Consider the following 22,219-nt stretch of genomic DNA (forward strand, 5'->3'; position numbering starts at 1 on the left):
GAGACAGACAGACAGACAGACAGACACATCATTCAGTTGCCTTCCGCATGCACCTCTACCAGGGATCAAGCCAGCAATCTGGGCACGTGCCCTGACCGGGAATCGAACTGGCAATCTTCCCATGCATGGGACGACACCCAAACAACTGAGCCACACCAAGGCTTAAATTAATTTTTATGTATGGTATGAAATAGTGTTGTGTATTAAATTGTGTCTTCCTCAAAAAAGATACGTCCTAATCCCAGTACCTATAAATGTGACCTTATTGGGAAATGAGGTCCTTACAGATGCAATTAACTAAGATGAGTTTATCCTGGAGTAGGGTGGGCCCATATTCCAATATGACTGGTGTCCTTATGAGAAGACAGCTATGTGAAAACAGACACACACAGAGAATGCCACATGATGAGGAAGGCAGATACTAGAATGATGCAGCCGCAAGTCCAGAAACACCAAGATTGTTATCAAACCACCAGAAACTAGGAAGACGCAAGAAAGCATTCCCCTTGACTGGAATCAAAACCCAGGACCCTTCAGTCTGAGGGCCAATGCTCTATCCACTGAGCCAAACTGGCTAGGGCCAACAGCAAATATTTTGCCATTTGAGGTGCTCATTATACCAACTCCTTACTCTAGAATTTGGTAATTAATTTAGTAATTAAAGGCAAAGATTTAGCATTTATACTGCCTTTTTAGAGGGAAGTATAGTTCCTCCTTATCTGATGAAGGAAAATTCTTTACTGAATGCCAATATTAAAAGTACAAGAGATGACAGAAACCCATCATTTTGTAACACCAATGTAATAATAGCTGCAGGCAAGGATCATCAATGAATGCTAAAATCATTAGGTGAATGGCTGTTGGTCAACAGGATCTTCATACGGTGCCAAAGCATCACACCACAGATTACTTATCAATTACAATAGGAAAACTGTATATTCGCAATGGAGAGATTTGGCAGTAACCTTCTTCTTCAACCAAGTGGTAAAATGTAGCATCAAGAACCAGTGTGATGCTAATACAAAATATTCTTACCCCAAATGTTTACCTAAACAAACCTGCAGATATAACCTCTCATTTACAATTAATGGAAAGGATAAACAGGAAAAGAAACACATCTAAAATGTGGGCCTTCTGTAAGACAACTGGGCTCGTTGCTTCATAAAGTCAATGTCACAGGTGGACTGGAGGTAGGGAGCCTGTTCTTGTTAGACGACACAAAGGAAGCATATGCAAATGCAAGGTATAAATCTTAATTGGTTACTGCCTGCCCCCCCCCCAAAAAAAAACAGCTATAAAAGACACTTAGGGTAAATTACAATTTAGAATGGCTGTCTGATAACATTAGAGAATTACTGTTAATTTTTCAAGATCTGCTTGAGACATTATGCTCATATTGGAAAATGTCCTGATTTTTAGATGTTTGCTGAAGTACTCAGGGATGAAATGCCATACTGTCTGCGAATTCCTTTCAAATGGTCAGCAAAAGGATATAAAAATGCACATAGCAATGCAAACCAAGCAAATATGTCAAAATGTCAACAATTGATTCTATGCAGTGGACCCACAGGCTTCACAATAAGTTGGGGGGAAAAAAGATTGGGCTGAAATAAAGAATTTAACAGAAAAGGTAGAAAATAAAGTCTAGGAGATATTATAAAATTCAGAGCAAAAATTAATAAATGGAAAACATGAGGGAGGATCAAGACAGAGGACCAATGTAAGAAGTCCAAAATTAAGTGAACAGGAGTCTCCATAAGAAAGAAAATAAAAGAATGGAAGCTAACATATTTTTTAAAAGACTTGACAATAGACAAAAGTATTCTCCAGGGAAAAAGAGAGTAAAGAAAACCACCTACAAAAGAACCACAACTAGTTTGTTTCATTAGTGACTCTGCATGCTAGAAGACAATGGTAGCAATGCCTTCAAAGTTAGGAGGGAAAATAACTTTTTTTTTTCTTTTCTAATATTGTCCTTATTTTTATTTAAAAAAATCTTTATTGTTGAAAGTATTACATATGTCCCCGTTTTCCCCCATTGACCCCTTCTAGCCCATCCCCACCCTCCACCCCCACCCCAGGCCTTCACCAACCTATTGTCTGAGGGTTATGCATATACAAGTTTTTTGGTTGATTTCTTCCCTCTTGCCCACCCATCCCGGTCTTCCTTCTGAGATTCAACAGTCTGTTTGTTCCACGCTTCGATGTCTCTGGATCTATTTTGTTCAACAGTTTATTTTGTTCATTAGATTCCACATATGAATGAGATCATGTGATACTTGTCTTTCTCTGACTGGCTTATTTCGCTTAGCTTAATACTCTCCAGGTCCAGAATGGAAAATAACTTTTAACCTTGGAATCCTATTCTTAGCCAATCAAGTAGAAGAGCAAAAGAAAGGCATTTCAGCCCTAGCTGGTTTGGCTCAGTGGATAGAGCGTCAGCCTGTGAACTGAAGGGTCCCAGGTTCAATTCCAGCCAAGGGCACATGCCAGGGGTTGCCAGCTCGATCCCCAGTAGGTGGCGTGCAGGAGGCAGCCAATCAATGATTCTCTTTCATCATTGATGTTTCTATTTCTCTCTCCCCTCTCCCTTCCTCTCTGAAATCAATAAAAATATATTTTTAAAAAAAGGCATTTCAGACATGCAGTTACTCAGAAGACATGTCTGTTATAATGCTTTTGGCCGCAAGTAAGAGAAAAGCCAATTCAAAATAGCTTACAAAATTCAAAAGTGTATTCTCTCACATAACTGGAAGCCCAGAGCTGGGGTTCCTCCTGTCTCTCTACTCCATCATCCTTGGCAAGGAAGTGCTGTCCTCAGGCTTGGTCCCTCAGTCTGAGGTTACAGAGCTGCCAGCAGCACCTTCCTTGTTTACATAGTGAGGGAAAGAAGTCTCCTCTGAACATGCCACTGAGGGCCCTCCCTTCAGTATGAGTGGACCAACTGAGATCTCAGGTCCAGCCTTAATCAGTAACAGTTCCTTGCCAAGGGAATGCAATGTGTGGAATGACTTCAGGATCCTTGCTAGAGTTGGGAATAATGTAGAAAGGTGAGTAATACCAGGGTTTTATAGAAACTGGATATGGGTAAGCAACAGTGTCCATTCCAGTTTACTACCCATGCACTCTCTCCTAGCAAATTATTTAAAGATGTATTCCAGAAAACAAGGAGTAAACCAAGTAAAAGATATGGGTTCGGCGAAACATTAGCTCAAAGCCCAGAACTCAGAGAAGGGAAGATCCAGGTGGCAGTGTGTACAACCTTAGAGAGTAAGTACTTGTCCAGACGGCAGGCCAATAGAGAGCTCTGAGAGGAAGGCCTTTAAGGGTGAGAAACGCAGAACTGCAGGAAAGAAATAGCATGGCTGAGAGGATTTTTACGAGATCAGGAAATAGTATTCAGCAAAAGTGAAAAGCAATCAGAAGCAGTGGGAAAAACAAAGAACTGTACAAGAAAGCCATGGTTGAAATATAAAGCAAGAATTTTAAGCAGGTGGTAGAGTCTAAGAAAGGGGGATTGTGATTCTAGACCTATAAAGAAATGTAATCCTCACATTCATTACTAAGCCTTGTGGTGAACAGTAGTTACATATGTGTAATAATGTCAATGATGTTGACTTGCTTTCAACTTTAGAATTAACCTATGACCACTGGATGTGGATGCAGGGCAGGGCATAAACTTAACAATTATAGGAATGGAAAGTTATCGAGTATAGCTTTTAGGAGGTAGAAGTGGGGGGGGGGCATGTGGAAGAAAAATCGGGTCATTAATATCCTCATCTTATACAGAGAGAAGTGCCATATGGACTAAAATAGATGGAACAGGAACCACTGTTTAAAGTTATAGAGAAAATGTGTTATGAATCTCAACATGGGAGGTGATATAAGCTAAGTCATTCTCTTTCATTAATCCTCACCAGAGGATATTCCTCCCTCCCCCACTGATATTTAGAGAAAGTGGAAGGGAGGAAGAGAGAGACAGAGAAAGAAACATCGATGTGAGAGAGAGACATCTATTGGCTTCCTCTCAAATTCACTCCGACTGGGGTTGGGGATTTAGCCTGCAACCAAGGAATGTGCCCTTGACCAGAATCGGATCCACAACCCTTCAGTCTGTGGGCTGACACTTTAACCACTGAACAAAACTGGCCAGGGTGGTCATTCTCTTTCATTTTAGGGAGCTAATATAATCCCCCAAAGTTGGCAAGTGAAGAAAAATGTATAAGCATATAATTTAGTTTTTTAAAATTTTTATTTTAAAAAATATTTTTATTGATTTCATAGAGGAAGGAAGAAGGTGAGAGAGATATAAACATCAACAATGAGAGAGAATCATTGATCGGCTGCCTCCTGCATACCCCCCACTGGGGATCGAGCCCGCAACTCAGGCATGTGCCCTTGACTGGAATCGAACCTGGGACCCTTCAGTCAACAGGCCGACGCTCTATCCACCGATCCAAACCAGCTAGGGCATAATTTAGTTTTAAAGGTAACCATCAAAGAAACTAATAGAAAACAGTTAAAAGCTGTCATCTCTGGGTCATGGAACAGGAATAGGAAGAAGTAAACTGTTATTTTCACCATAACCTCTTTTGAGAGAGGTTATATTGTTACTGAGTGGCTGTAATATTTTGATAAAAACTCAAAATCCAAACCTAACCCTCAATAGTTTCCTACTGCTCTGACATTAACATAAAAAATCCTGCACCAAGCCTGTCAACCTTTCTGCCCGCATCTGTCACCCTCCCCGCCCCCCGCCCCCAAATCCTGCTCTGCTCCAGCCACACAGGGCTTAAGAGCCTCAGATGACTAAGCTCCTCCCAGGCTTGAGGGGAGAGGGTGCTTCACACATGCATTTATCCTTTGGAAAAAAAAGCCCTCATCCACTCTGCACCTTGCCTAACACTTCTGTCCCCCCTTGATTTCCAGCTTTAGCGTTGCCTCCTTATCCCTCCCAAGGCTGGGCTGTTCCCCCATTATACATGATCACAGTGAGCCCCGCATATTTTTCCTTCAGAGCACTTAACCCACTGTAATTACATAATTACTTGGGAAATATTTAAAGTCTGTCTCTCCTGCCAAACTTAGGCTCCATGACGAAAGGTACCACTAATCTCTGCCTGGGGTACCACAGACACCCGACTGTCGTGTGGAATGAATGGCTGGATGACAGCCTGATAAACTGCAGACCCTTAGGCATGGAGCAGCAAGGAACTCAGTACTCAAACTGAACTGTATTGGCCAGATGAAAAAGTTACTAAACGTGGAACAATCCCAGCATTTAGAATTGTCATTTTAACAAATAGTCTTATGAAACGTGTGTAGGTGAAGAAGCTGTTCAATATATCACCCAAAGTCCTGCTGCATCTGAGAGGTGACCTGTGGCTTGGATGGAGGTTTTAGAAGTAGAGATGGTTCTGGAGTACCTTTTGAATGTAAAGCCCCACAGGACTTGCTGGTGTATTAGAGGAAGGTGAAGGAAAGAGCAGAATCAAGGACAACTACTAGAATTTTTTATTGGTAACTGGGTGGATATTGATGTTGTTTACTGCGACAGAAAAGACAGGAGGTGAAGCAGATTTAAATGGGGGGGGGAGCAAAGTCCCCTGTTTGGGACTTGTTAAGTCTGAGATGTCTATGAGCAACTCAAGTGGAAATACTGAAGAAGCCATCCAATGCGGGGCTTAAGAGGGAGGTTAGAGATACAGGCACAGAGTGAAATCATCAGCACACAACTGTACCTATCATTCAGAGCAATGAAAACACAGACACAATGGAAATGCCTCTAATTAAGTCAAGGCATAACTATCAATGAAATGTCAAGTGGTCATTAAAAATGATTGTGTAAAGACATTATCCAGATGTTATCTGTAGATAGCAGATTTATGAGCAATTCTTAATCTTCCTCTTCCTATATTTTCTAAAATTTTTTTTCATCAGGTATTACTTTTGTAATTAGAAAATACAATTAAGTTATTTTCCTTTTAGGGAAAAGTGATGATACAAGCCTATTTTTACTGGCATGGACAGATATCTACAATGTATCGTTGAGGAAACAAGGCAAGTTACAACTGCACGTACTATATGATCCCATTTATCTAAAACAATATGTATGCATATTAAGAATTCTTAAGCAGTTTTAGTTGCATTACATTTTACATGGTATCTGTAAAAAAACAAACGTGCTCGTAAAAATGTTTGATACAATAATTGGAACTAAGCTTTAAATGTCATCTTATCTCCCTTTATTGCACTTGTGCTTTAGGGATTTCCTTGGTCTCTTTCCCCCACATACTGACTACTCAGTGCTGGCTGTTCTTCTATTTGTAGTTCCATGGTATAAAGTACACAATAGGCATTTTTTTAAAAAACAATGTATTTTTTATTGATTTTAGAGAGAGGAAGGGACAGGGATAGAGATAGAAACATCGATTGGCTGCCCCCCGACTGGGAATCGAACTGTGACATCCTGGTTCATAGGTCGACACTCAACCACTGAGCTACACCAGCCAGGCACAATAGGCATTCTTAATCTTTTTCTGCCATGATCCTTTTGGCCCTCTGAAGCCTCCCCCTTTATTTATTTTTTAATATATGTTATTGATTTTTTTTTTACAGGGAGGGAGAGGGAGTTAGAAACATCGATGAGAGAGAAACATCAATCAGCTGCCTCCTGCACACCTCCCACAGGGGATGTGTTCGCAACCAAGGTACATGCCCTTGACTGGAATCGAACCTGGGACCCTTGAGTCCGCAGGCCGCCGCCGCTCTATCCACTGAGCCAAACTGGTTAGGGCTGAAGCCTCCCTTTAGAAGAATGTTTCTATTATTATTTTTTTAAATATATTTTTATTGATTTCAGAGAGGAAAGGAGAGGGAGAGAGATAGAAACATCCATGATGAGAGAGAACCATTGATTGGCTGCCTCCTGCATGCCCCCCACTGGGGATAGAGCCCACAACCTGGGCATGCGCCCTTAACTGGAACTGAATCCGGGATCCTTCAGTCTGCAGGCCGGCGCTCTGTCCACTGAGCCAAACTGGCCAGGGCAAGAATAATTTGAAATGCATAAAATAAAATGCAGAAAAATTTATTAACAACATACTTTGAGAATTGGAGCTAGAGTAATAAATATCCAGATCTAGAGGTGGGTCAAACAACTACCCAAAGTTTGAAGGAGTGATGAGCACAAATGATATTTCAAAACATCTGCAACTATAATACGATAGCATCTTTGATCTCTATTGGTGACAAAGTCACAGGTACTCCTAACACTACCATAGTCTGTTGCCTACTGAAGGAAATCTGAATTTTCATTGAGAGGTTGGTGAAAATAAAGATGGAGTGTTTTTCCCAATCAAGGTCACAGAACCCCTGAATTCTCAGAGCCCTCGGTCTAGAAAGATACACACCAAATAACAACAGCAGTTTTCTCTGCATGGAATTTCCAGAGTAGTTTCCATATGCATCTAATATTTTTACAATGTTTTACTTGTGTAATTAAAAAATAAATACCATATTTCTGCTTGTTTGCTTTGTCTTAACCCGGAAAAGTGACTAAGAAATGTTATACAGTTGCTTACAAGCTACATTAACATATTTTTAATAGGGTGATACCACTGAAAAAAGACTTTCAACCTTCCCTAACCACTTAGGTATTGAGGACTTTAATCATTCCCATGTTCTTGCAAATCTAGAAAAAATTCACTAGAATTATTTACTCTAGAGCTAAAAGGAACAAAAAGACAAACTTGTCACAACTGCAGACGTATGTCTACTTTTTTTGCCAAGTGTTATTCCCAAAACAGCTGAAAATATTAGAGCAAATTAGTACTTAATATGGACTAATACCTTCTGTTGTTTACAAAAAACATGAAAACCAGAAACACACGAAAATTTATATTTAAAAAATAAGATAGTAAATACGCGTAAAGAAATTTAAAATACAACCTGTCAAAGTAATGTCAAAATTTGACCTGGCTGGTGTGACTCAGTTGGTTGAGCATTGTCCCGTGCACCGACAGGTTGCCAGCTCAATTCCTGGTCAGGGCACGTGGCCAGGTTGCGGGCTCAATCCCTGGTCAGGGTGCATGCAGAAGACAATCAATTGATGCTTCACTCTCACATTTATGTTTCTTTCTCTCCCTTCCTCTCTCTCTAAAAATCAATAACAATGTATTTAAAAACAAAACAAAAACTTAACTACCACTAGAAGCCTCAGAAAAACCAAAATGCTTTAAATATTTTCAAAAATAACTCACACATACAAAGTCAGTTCATGCTTAAAAATGCTCAAGTTCATATTTTAGCAGTAATGTGGAACGTTGCAAAGGAGATGAAAACAAAGAGAAATGTGCATATCTTAGAAGCCAGCTTTGCTTTCTTTCAAATCTAAAAATAAAACCTTTAAACTGTCCTATTAATAAGTCTAGAAAATGGATGCCTTTTTTGAGGAAAGCTTTAACAAACACAGAAATAAAAATATCTTCTCGGTTAATAGGACCAAAGGATGTAAACATAAACCAGATGTCAATCCTCACTTATCTACAATTCCATTCAGGGCTCTGGTGGGGCTTCTGATATAAAGATGTTTCTACAGCACAAGGAGACATACTAAATGAATGTGTGCATAGAGCAACCAGGCTCAAAAGCTAAGTATTAGTGAAAATCAGAATAAGTTGCAAAATGTTACATCTACAACACCACCCTGTAAATTTGCAAAAACACTTTCGAATGTTATATATTTGGTTATGTGTTACAGCATAAAGCTTTCATGGAGCGTGGAGACTATCCCCATCACCTCTGAGGAACAGGCTACCTTGGGGAGGCAGGGCAGCAAGTGCAACCACAGGCTGGGATTTTGCAGGAGCTGCCACATTTGAGTTTCATAAAAGGAGGCTGATGTAAATTGGACAAACTGTTAATATTTCCAAAGTCAGAGTGAAAAGTACCCGAGTAGCTACCACTGTGAAGTCCTGCAGGATAGCAGGACTTCAAAGGCAGGCACACGGATGGGCAACGAGGAAGGCTCCAATCCCATCTCCTTAGTCCATGCTCGCAGAGATTACAGTGGGCCATCCACAATGGCTTGTCAGGGTGGACCTGATCCTTGACAAGCCAGGAGCAAGCTTGCTTACACACTGCTTCCTTCACGATGAAAGTCTTGGGTAAAAAAAAAAAAAATTCAAAAACAACAGAAGAACTAAGCAGTGAGTTTGGTACCATAGTTGACTCACACACCATACAAGCTCTTGCTCTCTCAGTATTGAAGATCAGAAAATAAAGTGTGTCGAAGAAGGGAAAGCCTTTTCAAGAGTCTTCCAGGGTCTCCTGGAGGAGAAGTGGAGAGAAGGAAAGTTTCATGAAGGAACCTGGAGTGGCAACCCTCAGGGTCTGATGGGTGGGTGGGATGTCAGCTCAGGGAAGATGGCCTCCAGAGCAGTGAGGGGTAGAAAGGGGACATAATGGATGGCCAGAGCGCCTCACATTACCTTCTGAGGCTTGGGAACATCTTCAAGTATGATGCAGCTTGGAAGAAAAGCTGAAACTATTCAGCATAGTTGGTAAGGCTGTGTCTGATTTCCTACCAGCACACTGCAAACAGAACCACTCCCAACCCACAGCTTGCCTTGCTCTGCCTGTCTCATTCACCTCCACACTCCAAACTCCTCAGACCCAGCCAAACAGTTCTCTCTGGCCCAAGCCTCCATATACGCTGGTCTCTCTTCCATTTATACTAGCCCGGAACTAAGCAATGTCCTGTGGGTCACTTTTCAAAGAAGTAACTTCCCTCATCCCACTCCCATGTCTAGATGGGACCCCTCTTAAATTTATATGCTTCCTCAGTGGCCAGTACTTCTCCATTGTAGCATTTAGCCCCTTTTAGAGCAGTGGCCTGTTTGTCTGTCTGGATCTTCCTTTAGACCATTAAGATTACTAAGGGTTGCCCTGACTGTGTGGCTCAGTGGTTGAGTGTTGACCTATGAACCAGGAGGTCACAGTTCAATTCCTGGTCAGGGCACATACCTAGGTTGTGGGCTCGATCCCCAGTGTGGGCGTGCAGGAGGCAGCCAATCAATGATTCTCTCTCATCACTGATGTTTCTATCTCTTTCCCCTTCTCCCTTCCTCTCTGAAATCAATAAAAATATGTTTATTTTTTAAAAGATTACTAAGGGTTAGAGACAGTCCCTAGCATCTAGGACAGTAACTGACATCTAATATATGCTCAATTAGTATAGGGAAAATGAATAAAGTATTGCAATATAAAGAGTACAATAGTGAAAGAGAAATGAAGCAACAGCAATCTGTTCCAGCAGCCATGAAGACTTTTCAACCTTGAGTCCCAAGGAATCACACAGCAACTTAGAACAGTACCAAAATAAAAATGTTTCATTTTCTTCAAGATTCACAAATGAGAACTGGTTGAAGTTCCTCTTGCCAACTAAAGGGTCCTGCCTCACAGGTTCTGCTCACATCTGATGAAATGGAAGCTTCTGACTTTTCACTTTCTAATGCTAACTGTTATAAACTGTCTTCCTAGACTAACAACTCTCTAATCTCTACAAATGGCCTTGCAATAATAAACTTGCATGCTTATCTACTCATATGTAGTCTTTTCTTTAAAACTAAGCAAGTAAAAGGCTACCCTTGATTTAGCAATATCTATCAAAGTTTAAAATGCATATACCGTATTTTCTGGCGTATAAGACGACTGGGCGTATAAGATTTTCCTGGGTTAAAAAGTCGTTTTATATGCCGGAAAATACAGTAGTCCAATATATCTAATCCCATCAATATAGTCCAATATACCATATTTTCCGGCGTATAAAACGACTTTTTAACCCAGGAAAATCTTATACGCCCAGTTGTCTTATATGCCGGAAAGTACGGTACCTTTGATCCAGCAAGTCCTATCTCTAGGAATTTCTCCTATACATACATATACTTGCTATAAGCAATATGGTATATGTAAAAGACTATTAACTACAGCATTAACGAAGTTAAAAACACTGGAAACAAAAATATCCACCAACAGAAAACTAGTTAAATTATAGTGAATCCATATAATGGACTACTAAACCAACCCTTTTAAACAGAATGATACGGGCCCTGGCCAGTGTGCTCAGTGGTTGGAGTATCAGACCACACACTGAAGGGTCACAGGTTGCAGGTTCTCATTCTGCAGCACTCATTCTGGAAGATTCAAGAAAATAGTGGATCTTCACAAAAGTAGGTTTTAGATAATCTAGGAGGAAATTCAGAGGCCAAGTACGAGAGGCAACCAATCAATGTCTCTCTCACATCAATGTTTCTTTCTCTTCTGGTTTCTTTCTCTCTCTTCCCCTCCCTCCCTTCCATTCTATCTAAAATTTAATCAATGGAAAAAACATCCTTGAGTGAGGATTAAAAAAAAAAAGAAGAAGAGAATGATATGGGTGTATAGGAACTGATACCAAACAATCTCCAAGATACATTAACTAAAAAGAGCAATCGCAAATGTGCACAGTATTTATAGTGTAAACACACACACAAAAAATATATACATAAACACATACCTATATATATAAAAGGCTAAGATGCAAAGTGTCCCCGCAGGAGTTTGACCAGGAGTTCTATCACTCGCTATGACACGCGCTGACCACCAGGGGGCGATGCGAAATGAAGGAAGGCCCTGGCCAGCAGGAGGAAGGCCCTGATCGGCCCTGATCACTGGCCAGGCCCAGGGACCCTACCCATGCATGAATTTCATGCACCCGGCCTCTAGTACAATATATATAATAATATGAGGTATCCAATTTCATAGAGACAGAAAGTATAAGGATGATTGCCAGGAGCAGGGGGAGGAGGGAGGAATGAGGACTAATGGTTTAATGGGGACAGTTTCACTTTTGCAAGATGAAAAGGGTTCTGGAGATGTATATTGGTGATGGCTGCACAACAATGAGAATGTATTTAAGGTCACTAAATGTACACTTAAAACACATAAAATGGTAAATTTGATATTATGTATTATACCACAATTTAAAACACACACACACACACACACACACACACACACACACACACACACAAATAGAACTGGTAATGATGGCTGCCTCCAGGGACAGAAATGGATATCCGGGACAGGATGGCAAGGAGATCTTTTATCATATAACCTTTAATACCACATTTTTCATTCTGTGCTATATACTCAACTATTCAAAACACCTGCAAAAATCATTTTTAAAAAAACCCAGCCTTATATAAGAAGCCTTTTCCTTCATCATTTATACCCTTTTTAAATAAATATTTTCAATACAAATCAGGATTCCACTTCAGTTTTGTGGGTATTTATTAGATTTAAATAATGCAAGTTGTAAAAAATTACACTTGTTCTCCTAAGATTATATTCACCAAAAGCCTGTCTTTATATTTATCAGCCTTTACAGGAAAGCTTCAAAATCATCATAGAAGAAAATTACCATTTTTATCAGTACGTAACTTTTATTCTATCATAACAATCAAGCTGGCTGAATATAGAACTGTTTCAACAGCAAAAAGCCCTCATCATAATTCAAGACAAAAATCAGCCTGCAATTACATGAGTTATAAAACGAACTATGCTTTATGTTGCAGTCTACCCTAAAGCTGAAACTTATATGTCAGAATCAAACACACACACAAGCATAGCCTCTACATTTCCTCCTAGATTATCTAAAACCTACTTTGGTGAAGATCCACTATTTTCTTGAATCTTCCAGAATGAGTGCTGCAGTCAGTCAAGGAGAAGGCAGCACTTGCAGGATCCAGTACCACCCCTGGCTCAAAGCAGGGGCTCAAATATTTGTTGGGTGAATGAATAAATAATTATCCGCTGACAGGCTTGTCACCAAGCCTCACAAAGAAAAAATTCAGAAAGAAAAAAGTAAGAGATGCTTTGTTCACTTGAAGTCAGCACATGATAAAGGTGAAGACTATATTATTGGTTCACCAAATAGCTATGACACAACTAAGTGGACTCTATACCGCATTCTATCCTAAAGTTAAATACAAATTGTTATTTTAAAAAACCATACAAAAAACATAGGACAACTTACCTAGAAGATCCTTTCGTACAGATCAAATATGCATGTGTGAATACGGCATATCAAGCTTTTTTTTTAAATCAAGAAAATGTTTTTATTGATGCTCGAGAGAGGGGAAGGGGACCAAACCTGCAACCCAGACATGTGCCCTGACTGGGAATCGAACCAGCGACCTTTTGGTGCATGGGACGATACTAAATCAACTGAGTTACACCGGCCAGGGCTCAAGTTTTTTATGAAGAAAGATAATATAGATGAATATTGATGTGTTCAATAGTAGGAAAAGATTTTCTAAGAATAAAAGTAAAAGGAGAAATCATAACAGAAATCTTATATATCAAAAAGACAAGCAGAATCAAAAAATATATGATAAAGTAGGAAAAAATATCTGCATGATGAAAGAGAATTAATATCCTTAATACATTGAGAGTTTCTACAAATTGACTTAAAAATATCTCAATGGAAGAATGAGTGCAGAACACGAACAGGCAATTCACGAAGACCAAATACAAATGACCAATGATTACTGAGGTTCAGCCTCAGTTAATAACCCAAAGAGCAAAAATTTAAATGATGGCTAGCCAATTCTGGGAGGGTATGGGGAAGTGGCACTTTCTCAGACTGTCATGGGAACTGGAATAGCCATTTAGGAAGATAATGTGGAGGTATCGACTAGCAACTTCATGTCTAAGCAGTTGTTCTTCAAAAAGACTGACACATGAGTAAGTTGAATCTAGTAGTATCTTTAATAGGGAACCATTGGGAAAACCAATAGGGGGACAATGCATGACAAAGTTAGTACTAGACTATAGTGCTATTTAACAAAAATGAGGCAGAGAGATAAATATGTATAATACGAAATATGTATGATACCAACCTCATTTTGTTAAAAACACAAAAGGTGCATATTTGTATAGCCTGAGAAGAAGATTCAGAAAGATCTATGTTAAGCTATTAACATGATTACTCTGGGAAACAGGCACAGAGAGTAATAGGAAGCTTTTATTTTTTACTTGATATACTTTAAAATGTATGCATCCATAAAAGTATGTATTCTTTTTATAGCTTCTTTAAAAAGAAGAAAATTAGTAAGATACAAGCACTCATCTACTAAAGACAGGTTCTGTCCTTTAAGTATTCCCTTCAAAGTTCCTTGATGCTCACTCAAATCACCGTCTTTCCCATTCATAAGTAGTAAGAGATATTTTTAAAAGATCTCGTCCTTTCTGTACTTTTTAGAAGAAACTGTAGAGTCATCACTGCGTGTTTTATAAAATCCAGAAGAAACCCATTTACCGCCCATATTACATTTAGTCCACACAATTTCTGAGACAATGCACAAAGCGCCAGCCACACAACTCCCACCAGCATAAATACATGGAGCACAAAGAATGTCCTGTCAGCAGGGCCCAAGGCACACCCCACAGCAAAGGGGAATGACAATTTGAGTCATAGGATCAGGAGCGAAACCAAATTTGGGACTTGGCAGCAGTGTGATGCTCTTCCCTTCCCTTCCACACCTTCTATTCTCCTCTGCCCAAACACTGCCCCTCACATAGTCTCTAAACAGGCTATCATCTAAGATGTCCACACAGCTTCAGACTGAGATGTCAGAAACCACTAGAGACACAACAAAGTGCTACTTGGGAGTCTCAGCTGAAATCACAGTGGTAGCATATGTGTAAACTCACATTTTTTTCTTAAGAAAAGAAATGAAAAATATCAATTAGAATGTTTTGCCTTACCACATGGAATGTTTGAAATCCAGGTGTCAAAACATCAAATGTGAAGTGGCCACGGATTTTTAAAAAGCTGGAGATACTGAGCCTGACAACTGAGAAATTAAGGAACCACTCATTTTTACAAAACTTAAGTCCACACAAGGGCACCAAAGTAGCCAAAAGTGTGGCTGACAGAGCACCTGAGTGTCAGACCTCCAACAGCTTGGATCCCCAGCTTTTCAAAAAGCATTCCTTCTGCTCTAGGGTGTCAAGAGCCAGAAATGTGTCTGGGTGTTCTTTTTAGTTCCCATGGAAGGAGAGTGGCAAGTACATGCCATTAGCCATGGGCTCCACTGTTCTGTGACAGCTTTCAGGAGACTATCCTTCCAGGGGACCATACACCAGTTCCCGTATCTGCAAATACATTACCACTGCTCACTAATGTTGACCAGGAAGTCATTTACCCAAAACCAAAGCAAACAAAGCACCATGCTGAAGACCACTGGGCAACAGCAGCAGCGGCAGGTGAAAAGCTCAAAGCGCTCTCAGCTCAGCTGACCTGCCTCAAGGTGAACTGAAGTTGCAGATCACCAGTTCCGGCTCTAATCTGACGCCCGCCCCCAGATCACGCTGTGGCTACCAAGTAACCCTACCCAAACTGACCTTTCAGGGCTCAGGGAAGTGACTTTTTTTTATTATATGGCACAGTTTGGCACAGTTATGTCTTTTGTCTTTGGGGTACTTTTATACTGTCCAAGAGTAGTATATCTTTTTTTCCTTGTTTTCATTTTTATTTTTTAAAAACAGATGGCCAAACCAGGACATATACTAAAAAAAAAAAAAAGGAAGGTTACTTACCTGAGCCCTAACATTCCAGCTACCATGGAATCCTGTTGGAGCTGGTCTACAGAAGCAAGATGTATTCTGGGGAGTCACATGTCACATCAAAGCAGGAACTGGTGAGTCTGTATTTTTATGGAGCCTAAAACAAAGAAAATCGTAAGTTGAAAGCCCCCATTGTGCTGCACGACCTTTTTCCCAGGGCTATTTGGGACATTTCGAAGATAAACATATAGACAAAGTACTATGCTATTTCCCAGCTTACCTAGCTAGAAACAAAGGATAAACTGCAAATTACTGGCACATAAAACACAGTGCTAAAATAAAGGAAAGATTCATGCGTTAGAATCGACACTATCACAGGTCCTGTCACTTCTGAAGGACACTTTGACACTATAAAGCATATCGTTAGTGATGGTCTCTGATAAGTATTTCTTATACCATGTCATACAGAAACACTCAGGGATAGAATGCATGTCCAAGAGAACATGCAACATTAATATCTCATCCTCAAAAGAACACGTGAAATCCAGAGGCAAAGTCTCCCTTCTTTTTTCAAGCAGCTGAAGCTGCAACAAGTTGCTGTAACATCATGTAAATGGGGCTCTCACCCTAAGAGAAAAAAGCAGTATCAATGGAAACCAAGTGCCCTGGGGGATCCAAAGCCAACCTCCAAAATACACAAGTCTGACTCAGAGCAATCACTTTTTAAAAGCCTCTCGGATCAGTAAATTGCCTTGTTCAACAAGCTGAGTTATTAGTTTGACAGTTTCTCTTTTGCTTTTGAACACATGTTCAAAAAAAGGACTTTTGTCATCACATTTTTCATCATTAAGATAACTATCATTTCCTTGTTAAAACCTAAACTGGCCCATATTAGCTAATCTCGGATACCTCGCTGGCCCAAAAGTAGCACTTTCATCTTAACGCTAAAAAAAGCCTAGTGTGTACAACTTAGAGAGACTATTCACACAATTACTTGTGTAATCAAACGCAGAGGAAGGGCAACGCCAACCAAGTCTTTTACTTACAGCTGGTCTGTAACTACCAGGATGGTACCTAAAATTATCAATTGAGGTGCAGTGAGGCCTTACAATTCCCTTAAACAGTCGAGTTATAGAATGCTTTGAAATCCCCAAAGTCGAGGTAACAGTATTACTCAGTTAGCTGTATAATAAAAATCAAACTGGTATCCTGGCTGGGAGGCCCTGGAAAAGCCACAATTTCTCACAGCCACAACTGTTTTTCTACTTATACACCGAGGGAGCTGGACTAGGTTCCTTCCAGCTCTGAAAGTTTAAGATCTTTAATTAACTGAAGATTTCATGGGGGAAATAAAAGAGCCAGCAGATGAGAGCAGTTAGGTGAAAACCCAATAAAGCAGTGATTTGCAGGTCCATATATATAACACCCCCAGCTCTTAGGCGAGGAAGACAAGTGACGGCTTCCTCAGGCTTGCTCCCGAGAGTCCAGACTTCTGCAGTAACAGCAAAACAGCTACAGTGAGAACACATCCATATGCCAGCAGACCCAACACAAGTGTGCCTTGAAAAAGCTATAAAGGCCAAGGCTTTATTCTCTAACAGAATAGCCACTTCGCCCTTTGAGTGGGGGTGCCCTGCCCACCCCCCAAATTCCCATTTCCACTCAGGTCCCCTACACACCATACCTACCATCGAAGTGGTGGAACCAAGTTTTTAAGCAATGGCATGCAAGTCAAGTTTTCAATAGGAAAAGGTTCCTTGCAAGAGAAAGGCAGAAGAGAGCAGGTAAAAGGCAGAGGAGCGCAACCTTTGTGTGAGTGAGCCCAAATAAGAGGAACCCATTTACGTCTGTCTGTCGTAACCAAAACAAGGTAGAAGCACAGTGGTGACAATGGCAGTTTGCCTGAACAGGGCTGGTACAGAAGCATTGAGGACAAGGTCCTTCCATTGGAGCGGCAATAATGCTCTACCCAAGAAAAAAGGTTGTGCCTGGGGGCCGTACGAGGCTGGTCTCATGTCACCATAACAGAGGGCAGTGAATACAAGCAAGTGTCCTGCCAAACTCCCTGGAACTTGCCGCCAGTCTAGGACTGTTCTTTACCCCCGTGCGTTTAAAACACTAGTTACTACAAACAAATATCTTCTTTGATTCTCCCCTCCTCACAGATACTCAGGCAACCTGCCAGCAAACTGCTCTTAGCCATTTAAATATGTCCACTGATATTCACCTTTACAAAAGATTACTAGTTTCAGGACACAACATTTATCATGCAAATAGTCCCAGGCAGGCACATTAGCGGTGGAAACCGGCCATGAGACAGGGACTAACAATTTTACCTCTGCTCTTCTTTATTCTAAGTTAAAGAAGCGAGCTTCTCATTCCATCTCTATGTGGGGGAAGGAATATTTGGGTGGGGGCAACATAATACTGCAGTCATCTAGCCAGTTTTGTCAAACACCACAGCTTGCCTCCCCACCCCACTAGATTCAGCCACTCAGAGGCAGGGCAGACAGGGAAACAATGACTCTGGTTCGAAATTGCAAATAGAATGCAAAAATTGTATTTTAACCCCACCGATACAGAAACAGTAGGGTTTGACTGCGTCATGCTCTGTCAGGTGCAACAAAGTACTCTAGGTTTAAAGCATTCCAGGCAAATTTGTAACAACAAGAAATAGGACAGTGTGATAAGCCAGTACCAGCAAGAAAGCCTTCAAGCTGTTAGGACATGCTGACTTCAGACGCCACCAGGAACTTTGCAGAGAAACTATATTCTGGACGCTGCCTGTGCTGTTTAAAGGGCTGGGGGTATAACAAACAACTAGCTGGAGCGCAGCTGAGGAGGCCAACACATTGCCAACAATGGCAAAACAAAGCAGAGCCCTTGTCCTGTCACATCTCAGGTTTAGAAGTGCATACTTTGGAATCTTTGTCAAGTGAGGCTTGTGTGTCTGTGTGCGTGGACAGGATGTACCTCAGTGATCAGCCACCTAGCTGACATGCTACAAATGGGTGCTCTCTGGCGACTTAATCAACCGTACTTGTACTAGATTGATTGTGCCCTTTGAAAGGAAGTGTTTCCTAGGATTTTAAGTAGAAGTCCTAAAAAATCCCATTTCCCTGAATCCCAGAGGGAAATTCCCCAAAGACCTAAAAATCCAGACCCTGCATTTTTCATAAGGATCCAGCGTATTTCAAAAGACCCAAGAGATCAGCTCAATCTTGTTATTAACTGCAGTCACTGAGATCCAGATGAAAATTCCAGCCACAAAACCCCAAATTTCTCCTCTAAAGTAATAAATTCACCTATTAACAGCGAATTTTACTACCAAGGTCCGACTATGCTTCGTTTTTCTACTACGCCTACAACTTGTGAGAGTTCTACAAAGTCTAAGCCACTTAGCAACACACACGGTTTGGCTCCACGATCACCAACCACCCCCTGAATTTGATCCTATCATCTCATTATTTAGGATACCGATCCCACACAGCAGACACAACGTGTGAACACAGCAGACACAACATGTGCATAGCTCTGCAAAGCCCATTCCTGTTCCTGGAAAAATAACCAGAAGCACACATCTGCCTGACCATGAGTCAGGAATATCAATGTTGTGGTGGAGCCCATTTCTGCTGTGACCAATCCACACCGAACACACAACAGAAGCGACTGCCACAGAGATATTCCAGAGCAAGCTTCCCCTTCTCGGGTCCATACTTAGCAATGTCATACACGGTCTCCTCTGTAAGAGCACTCTTTTAAGCCTCTTCACAATGACCTCTTAAGTCTTCAGTGCAAAGCCACAGACACATTGCCACGCCACGTAAAAGTCACCTGAGTTTCAGTTTGGGTGATTCAGTCATAACCAAACTAGAAAGAAAATAAACTTTCAGGGACAAGTGACAGGAACCACAGCGATGAGATGAACTTGCCCCATCTGGTACTGGTGATCTTCGCGATCCAGGACTATGGGAGCCCGTTACATACTATGTCCCATTCCACTTATGTAACTGGAAGATCGCCGGCGAAGGGGGGAGGATGGAAGGGCACTCATATTCTGAGGCCACAGCATCCCCAAAGACCCCGGGGGCGCGCTTCCACAGAAGAGCCTCAGGTGCTGCCGGACACGCAATCCCCTACCCACGGCTCTGGATGGGAACTAGAACAGCCTCTTTATGATGAGTTGTGGGACCAGAAGCACAATATCTAGTTCCTTTTGTGGGTTGACAATAATTCCCACCTACTTGTTCCTGCTAGATAGGAAAGGAGATGGTGGACGACTCGCTCGCAACGGGGGCAGAAATTCATGGAATGGGCGAGAAGGAGGGGGAGGCAAAGCCTGGAGATGGGGGTGAGAGCGCAGGAGCCCTTGTGGCGCACTCTCTCGACAGGAGACGGACTGCGCACGCGCGCCGGTGGGGGGGGGCGAGTAACGGGAGAGGGGGCGCGCAAGGAAGGGAGAGGGGAGAGCGCGAGGAAGGGAGAGGCCGGGGCCGCGGGCGCGCGACGGTGCCGCGGGCCCGAAGCCCCTAGAAGGGCACGACGCACACGCAGCCCGGACAAGTGAAGCTCTGGCGAAAGAGGCGCCCAAGGGGCTCGGGGCCGGGATGCGCGCCGAAGGCGGGAGGAAGCGGGACGCCAGGCGAAGGCGGCCCTGGGAGGCCGCGTCGAGGACGGACACCCGCGAGTGTGGGTGACGGGCCGGGGGGGAGCCGTCACCGGCGGCGGCGGGAGGGGGAGGGTAGAGAGGAGGGACGCCATCCGCCAGCCGTGTCGCCGACCCCGCGGGCCCCTCCCGCGCCACGTCCCGCCCCTACCCCCCGCCCCTCGGCAAGGGTCCCCGCCCGCGGCTGCGGCGGTCCCACTCACAGTCTCTCCTCCTCGCCTCCTCCTCCTCCTCCGCTTGGCGCGGCAGCGGCGGCGGCGGCCATTTTCCGGACGGCTTTTACCACAGCCCTCTCTCCGAGAGGAGGGAGCGCGCGCCTCCGACGCCGGGACCCCGCACGGCCGACGTCGCGCCCCGCCCTCCCGGCCGGCATGCGCGCAGCTGCACCTGCGCGCCTGCGTCCCGCCCCCCGGCCCCCGCGGCGAGCCCGCCCGCAATTGGGTGCGATGGCCGGGGTGGGGCGGGGCCTCAGCGGCGACGCGACCAATTGGCGGGAGTTTGTGTCCATTCTGGCCAGGGAAAAGGGGGCGGGTACCCCGTCCAGCTGCCTATTGGCTGCCATTGGCCATCATTTGGTGAAAAGAGGTGGCTTTGGCACGAAGGGGCTGGTTTAGTGGGCGGAATTTGAATATTAAGGATTAATGGGCCCTTGCGGATGCTGGGGCAATTGAAGGCCTAGGCTCCAGACTCCTGGTTGCGCGGCCCTCCCTGGCTATTGACATGCTGTCCACAAGTGCAAAAAGTGCGCTGCAATGAGTGTTCCATTGCACCCACTTTTCCTAAATGCCATCACCTTCAGTAGAAGCAGCAAAGTTGCATGTCCTGGACCCTGATCCAGCTAAGGGACCTTGATTTAATAGGCCCATTGCATTCTTTCATCTGAGCCTGCCATGAGTCACACTGTCATAGAGGCAGGGAATAAGCTGACAACAAATCACAGCCTTGGCCTTGGTGAAACACTCTCATGGGGGAATAGGGTACATGCCAAGCTGCATGACACTTGTCATTGTTGGATCAGATGGTTTGGTGGAGGTGTGAAGAAGGGACAGTGGGATCACAGGAGAACAGACTAAGCTCTGCCTGGAGGGGAAAGGGAAGACTTCCTAGAAGAGGTGATTTGGGAGCTAAGATCCAGCAATTCTGTTTTGTAAAAATATTTAAGAGTGTGAAAAAAGTTTTAACCAATGGAGTGTTCGGAACAAGACTGTTGGTCAAAGCGACCTTACTCTGATTCCAGCCATCAACCAATTCATCCAGTGCTCCTTGTGCTAGTTCTATGATTAATGAGGAACCCTCTGATTCTGAGTTGGCTCCAACCCATTCATTTATTAAACAGCGAGGCACTGTTCCAGGCTCTGGATGCACAGTACTGAACAAGACAGGAAACTAACATTATATGGAAGATTCAAACTAAACATACAAATAAGTGTATATTATAATGTCACATAGTGATAAGGGATTTGAGTTAGATAAAACAAGGGTGCAGGGGATGTTATTTAGATATCCAGCCCTAGCTGGTCTGGCTCAGTGGATAGAGCGTTGGCCTGCAGACTAAAGGGTCCCAGGTTCGATTATAGTCAAGGACTGTGGGCTCGATCTCCAGTAGGGGGTGTGCATGAGGCAGCTGATCAATGATTCTCTCTCATCATTGATATTTCCATCTCTCCCTCTCTGAAATCAATAAAAATATATTTTAAAAATATTATAGATATCTACAGGCTGTTGCCCTCATTTTATTCTCCCATATGGATATCTGGGGAGAGAACATTCAGGCAAATTCAAATGTCCTGAGGGAAGATTATGTCTGGCATGTTGGGGGCTAATAAGGAAGCTTATGTGGCTAGAGAGGGCTGGGATGTGCAGTTGGAGAGGAAGCTGGAGCAACCATGGGAACTGGGAGCTTATTCTGAGATGAGAAACCCCTAGGGAATTTTGAACTTG

At 42.7% G+C, this 22,219-nt stretch overlaps 1 protein-coding gene across 1 annotated transcript in view; it reads right to left on the bottom strand.

Annotated features, from left to right (window-relative positions):
- Positions 1 to 20,629, bottom strand: part of MECP2 (methyl-CpG binding protein 2) — a 58,780-nt gene extending 38,151 nt beyond the window's left edge. The window contains exon 1 of the mRNA XM_008159257.3: positions 20,482 to 20,629. Within this exon, the coding sequence (XP_008157479.3) occupies positions 20,482 to 20,543 (62 nt within the window). The 5' untranslated portion in view covers positions 20,544 to 20,629. The remainder of the gene's footprint in view (positions 1 to 20,481) is intronic.
- Positions 20,630 to 22,219: the final 1,590 nt, after the last annotated feature.

This window comes from Eptesicus fuscus, chromosome 1 (genome assembly GCF_027574615.1).
Source record: "Eptesicus fuscus isolate TK198812 chromosome 1, DD_ASM_mEF_20220401, whole genome shotgun sequence".
NCBI lineage: Eukaryota > Metazoa > Chordata > Mammalia > Chiroptera > Vespertilionidae > Eptesicus > Eptesicus fuscus.